The following is a 5,710-nucleotide window of genomic DNA, read 5'->3' as shown; positions in this document are numbered from 1 at the left end:
TTTCCTTAAATTTTCTCCTCCCCTTTTGGTAACATCAATTTTCTTGTCAGGAGGTTTTGTATTTGTTTTTATAATGCACTGTTTAGTCCCTTGTTTTGTTTCACTGTGGTTTTTGGCTGAAGTTTACTGACATGAGAGATACAGCAGAGGGACTCACTTAACCTTTATGAAAAACTGTCTTACAGAGGCAAGAAAAAGGTACAGGAGGGACTTCATGATATCTGATGCTCTTCTGTGAAATATGAGAAGAGATGCACCCAGCTGACTTTCAATGCAGCATGGTAACAGTGATTCTGATAAGTAGCACTCCCTCTCTGGCTGTGGGGAATTTCAAAGAGGTCAAAACTGATGGTAGTGAAAATGTGAATAGGTACGCATTATATATATATATATATATATATATATGTATATATATATGTAGCACTGTATCACTGTCCTCCCGTTGTTCATCAATTTGCTCGAGCGGGCACCAGTAACGTCTCCATTGTGAGACTTGTTACTGTGTTTGGCATATCGAATACTCCACAGGGAGCTTGCCAGGCTTTGCCGTGTGGGCAAAATACTCTCGGTAGCTTAACGGACTCTCAGAGTGGAGCAGAGGAATAGAACCTGGGTTGGCTGCGTGCAAGGCAAAGACCCTACCCGCTAAGCTATCGCCCTGGCGCATATATATATATATATATAGTCTTTTTTAAAGTTTTTTTCTTATTTTCTTATTTTTTCTTTTTTGGTCACACTTGGCAATGCACAGGGTTTACTCCTGGCTCTGCACTCAGGAATTACCCTTGGAGGTGCAAGGCAAATGCCCTATCCACTGTGCTATTGTTTCAGCACCTGGAAATAATTCTTGATTTCAGTTCCTCTATAAAAGTTATCAGACTGGAAATACAGTATAGGGTTTTAAATCCCTTGGTATGAAAAAGTGACCAGGCAACAAAAAACAGCACTTTCTAGCCATTCTTAAATCTCAAGTGGCATGGAGTGGGGGAATCCTTATGGGGTGGTGGGGAGTGTGGGTGTGATGTGACTTTTACTGACTCTTCCCATGGGGGAAGCCAAACTTCTGGGTTTCCAAATTTGAGACAGGCAAAGTCAGCTGGTATCATCTATTCTCTGACCAACTGCATCCTATTGTCTCCAGTGAACATTCCCACACCATGAATCAATATAAGCCCGTATATACCTAGATGATATGAAAATGTAGGTAAATCTGAAATACATATTAACACAAAAACCTTGTTTTTATATGAAGTTTTAAGATTACTAAAAAGCAATAAAAATTTACTCTAGTGATTAAAACTGGGATTTTTGTTTCCTTTTCAATCCTGCGAGTAGTGGTGAAAATAGACACAGTATTAAGATTAGACGAGGTACAAACAATAAACATTAGCCTTTTGTACATGTAAATATAGTTATTAAATTTACATGCACAAAGACATTAATACCACTTATCATTGGGCAGTTAATTTTTATTTTTGGTTTTAATTAAGGTATTTTCCATTTTAAAATTTTTTAAAGTTATTGATAAGTGAATTTTAGGTATATAATATTTCAACACCAATCCCACCACCAGTGTCAACTTCCCTACACCAGTGTTCCCATACTCCATCCTCCCTCCCTCCACTCCTACTCCCCCAACCCCCTACTCCCAACCCAGTTTACCACCTTGACAGGCACACTGCAAGTTCAGTGGTTGCAGCTTAGATCTCATGTTTTCAGTGTCGAGTTTGTAATTTGGGTATATAACTAGACCAGTCTCCCACATCATCAGTATAACTGAGGCCCCACCCTGCTCCAAACCCTGTTCCCCAGTACTTATCTTTCTCATCTTCTTTCTTTCTCCCTTGATGTTATTCTTCCCCTGTCCTTCTCTTCCCTAAGCTCCGGGGGGTCAATGATGATCTAGGCATCCTTTCCTTACTAGATTACTAATTAATGTATTTTCCTAAGGTTTTTTATTTTTTACTACTATAATTAGAAAAAATCAGTTCAAAAACATGAAACACTGTGAAGTTTTTGTTAATTTTATTTTGCAGTGGAAGTACATGAAAGCTACTTTCAAAATGTAAAGTGGTCACTTTAGATGAATGATATATTTACTTTTACTATAGGAAAAGATAAATTAAACACTTTAATTACAGCTTACACAATTACAGAGAACAAGACATGGCACTCTTCAAAATACTGTGATTAACACTTCTCTGATAAACATTTAGCTTTAATATGACTACGTTTCATTTTATTTTTGTTACATAAAATGCAAAAGCCTACAAGACAAGCTATTAGTATTAACAACAAATATGTCTTTGCCTGAAATTCTTAACTATATGCAGGCTTCTTAAGCATTCACGTTGTAAATTGCACTGCATTTATATAGTAAAATGAAGCAAGCACAAAAATATCAAACCCGCTACCTACAGGACTAAGAAAACACAAACAGCAAATAAACAAGAAGAGCATCAAAATACCTTGGAGCGATTCTCCAAGATTTACTTTACAAACACATGTTTATCTAATTTGGCAGTTCTGGTAATATTCACAGATAAATTACCACATGACAAAGGGCAACAGAAGGATTAAATTACACACTATATTAATATATTTTAAATCATTTACCACAGTCTACATTTCTTGAAAGCATTTTACTAACAAATTTCAAAAATGAATTAGCATTTCAACTTCTCTTTAATTTTTGAAACATGTTTTAAACTGACATTACAAGAAAAATTCAGAACGCAAGTGGTTAATAACATTTCTTGTGTAACTAGATCTACGGCAGTAAATTGCAGAGTCATATACACTCTGCTTTAATAATCAATGTCTTCTACCATTGACTTAAGATATTTGCAAGAGGCTTTACTCTCTTCAGTTGCAGCCATCCAATTATCATAAATAATTTGTCATAAATTCATCATTAACTTCCTTAATGGCCTCCTCCTGCTGAGACTTAAATACATCACCTGAAAAAAAGCACAGAGAGCTTGAGATCTTGAAAGCATTTCACCAACAAATATAAGGTAAAATGAATTAATATTTCAACTCCTCTTAATTTTTGAAACGTTTTAACTACTGACACTACGAGAAAAATTTAGAACACAAGTGGCAAATAACTTTTATCTTGTGTGACTAGATCCATGGCAGTAAATTGCAGAGTCATGATACTCTGCTTTAGAGATCAAGGTCTTTGACCATTGCCTCAAGATTTTTGTAACAGGCTTTAACCTCCTCAGCTGCAGCCATCCAATTATCATAAATAATTTTGTCATGAATTGCATCATTAACTTCCTTAATGACCTCCTCCTGCTGAGACTTAAATACATCACCTGAAAAAAAAGCACAGAGAGCTTGAGATCTTGAAAGCATTTCACCAACAAATGTAAGGTAAAATGAATTAGCATTTCAACTTCTCTTAATTTTTCAAACGTGTTTTAAACTGACACTACAAGAAAAATTCAGAACACAAGTGGCAAATAACTTCTTTTATCTTGTGTGACTAGATCCATGGCAGTAAACTGCAGAGTCATGTACACTCTGCTTTAGTCATCAATGTCTTTTACCATTGACTTAAGATATTTGCAAGAGGCTTTATTCTCTTCAGTTGCAGTCATCAAATTATCATAAATAATTTGTCATAAATTTCATCATTAACTTCCTTAATGACTTCCTCCTGCTGAGGCTTAAATACATCACCTGAAAAAAAGCACAGAGAGCTTGAGGTCTTGAAAGCATTTCACTAACAAATGTAAGGTAAAATGAATTAGTATTTCAACTTCTCTTAGTTTTTGAAACGTTTTAACTGACACTACAAGAAAAATTCAAAACACAAGTGGCAAATAACTTTTTTTATCTTGTGTGACTAGATCCATGGCAGTAAATTGCAGAGTCATGTTACTCTGCTTTAGCGATCAAGGTCTTCGACCATTGCCTCAAGATTTTTGTAACAGGCTTTAACCTCCTCAATTGCAGCCATCCAATTATCATAAATAATTTTGTCATAAATTGCATCATTAACTTCCTTAATGACACCCTCCTGCTGAGACTCAAGCACATCACCTGAAAAGAACAATACAGATCTTGGGATTATGTAAGTACGAAAATTATGACCAAGCAAAAAATCACAATTTCCATCCCTGTCATCTGAACTGATCCCACGAGGAGAAAAATAATTGAAGAATGACTCTTTGGGGATATCTTCAGTCACAGTTCGGGTTGTTCCCCAGATCCGATGTTTCTGCTGCTTCCTGATGGTTTTCAAAGTGACGTTCTTCCCTTCATTCCAGTCAATGTCGCAGCCTACGCAATACTCAATCGCAGTTCCCCTGAAGGGATGGGGATCATAATATGAAAGCTTTGTCTTCAGCACATAGGTTTTGGTGAGCAGCTCATTTTTGAAATATTCATTGGGTTTGAAGTGGAATTCCAAGGTGAAACTGAGAGGCTCGTCGGCATCTGAAAACCTCACCCTAATATCTGTCAGGAGCTTCAGAATCGGCTCGTCGTATTTCTTAATTAGAGGTGTGAGCGTGTCGACGTTTTTTAAGACAGTCAGCCAAAAATCAGGAATTCCTTTAGGATCCTCTTCCTTGTCATCATCACTATCATCATCACTGTCATCATCACTGTCATCATCACTGTCATCATCGCTATCATCCTCCTCCACCTCCTCAATTGCATAATCATAAAAATCTTCCTCATACCCATAATCGTCATCCATGTATTCCTGAATTCTACCCTTACTTCTATGCACCTCTTCTTCATCATACATCTCTTCATCATCATAGTCCTCAGAGTCTGATCTATACTCACATTCCTCTTTTGTAGGCTCGTAGATTGCGTTAATGATCTGGCGCCTTTTTTCCAGTAAGGGTTGATACATTTCAGCAAATTTTCTTTCAATACCGTGAAATTCTCTCAGGAATTTGGATTCTAGATTGGCCGCCCTAGTTTGCAGCTTTTTGAGGGCAAACACACGGCACTTAACTTTCATAGGCAGGCTTTCAACGAAATCTGTATCTAAGAAATGACCTATGAGTCCTTTCGGACGCTCTGGGTCTGGATTCTGAGCAGCAGCTTCACTTTTTGTCGCATCTTCCCCAGAGCCAGCAGCAGCTGCAGCGCCACACTCCCCATCATCTCCAGGCCCGGCGGCGACATTTTCGCCGCACTCAGGTTGTTCCCTGCACTGGGGTTGTTCCCCGCACTCAGGCTGTCCCCCGGACTCGGCCTGTCCCCCGGACTCGGGCCGTTCCCCGGTCTCCACCATCATTGCGTTACTGCCAGCCTCGTCCTGATTTAATTCTAACAGTTCCTTGTGGTCGGCTGACTCGGCCATTTTTCAAAGGACAGTGCACGCCTAAGGTGGCTACCGACAAGATCTGCTGGCCCGACTTCCGTAGGAAAACACTCACCAGAATATCAGCGGCGGCGTGGGCCTAGGCAGATGTGGAACAGGCGGTGGCGGCTGGGCTGAGGGAGAGATGGTCCAGGTTCCTCTGGTGAAAGCGGTGCCGAGGCTGTGCAAACCGGAGGCAGCGGCAGCGACCTGCGTTGCGGCGCAGAGCGCTGCGGTGTCTGCGGAGGTCGGTCCTGCACGAGCCAGTCGGAGATTTGAGAGCCACTTCCCGGACGAAGCCGAGGGGCGGTGAGGACCGAGGGAGCGGTGGCCTGCGTCTGGGTGCAGAGCGCTATGATGGCTGCCGTGGTCTGATCT

At 39.8% G+C, this 5,710-nt stretch overlaps 1 protein-coding gene across 1 annotated transcript; it reads right to left on the bottom strand.

The window, feature by feature from the left end:
• Positions 1 to 2,008: 2,008 nt before the first annotated feature.
• On the bottom strand, positions 2,009 to 5,347 carry NAP1L2 (nucleosome assembly protein 1 like 2). The gene is made up of 2 exons (XM_056130067.1): positions 3,691 to 5,347; positions 2,009 to 3,323 (listed from the first exon to the last, which is right to left on the bottom strand). Exon 1 carries the CDS (start codon positions 5,330 to 5,332, stop codon positions 3,899 to 3,901), a length of 1,434 nt encoding a protein of 477 aa, XP_055986042.1. The 5' UTR covers positions 5,333 to 5,347; the 3' UTR covers positions 2,009 to 3,323; positions 3,691 to 3,898.
• Positions 5,348 to 5,710: the final 363 nt, after the last annotated feature.

The sequence above is a fragment of the Sorex fumeus genome, unplaced genomic scaffold (assembly GCF_029834395.1).
Source record: "Sorex fumeus unplaced genomic scaffold, SorFum_2.1 ptg000073l, whole genome shotgun sequence".
Classification (NCBI taxonomy): Eukaryota; Metazoa; Chordata; class Mammalia; order Eulipotyphla; family Soricidae; genus Sorex; species Sorex fumeus.
This window is presented reverse-complemented; position numbering and strand designations above follow the sequence as displayed.

Excerpts from the sequence above, each read along its gene's own strand:
- NAP1L2 (XM_056130067.1), bottom strand. The coding sequence starts at position 5,332 with ATGGCCGAGTCAGCCGACCACAAGGAACTGTTAGAATTAAATCAGGAC.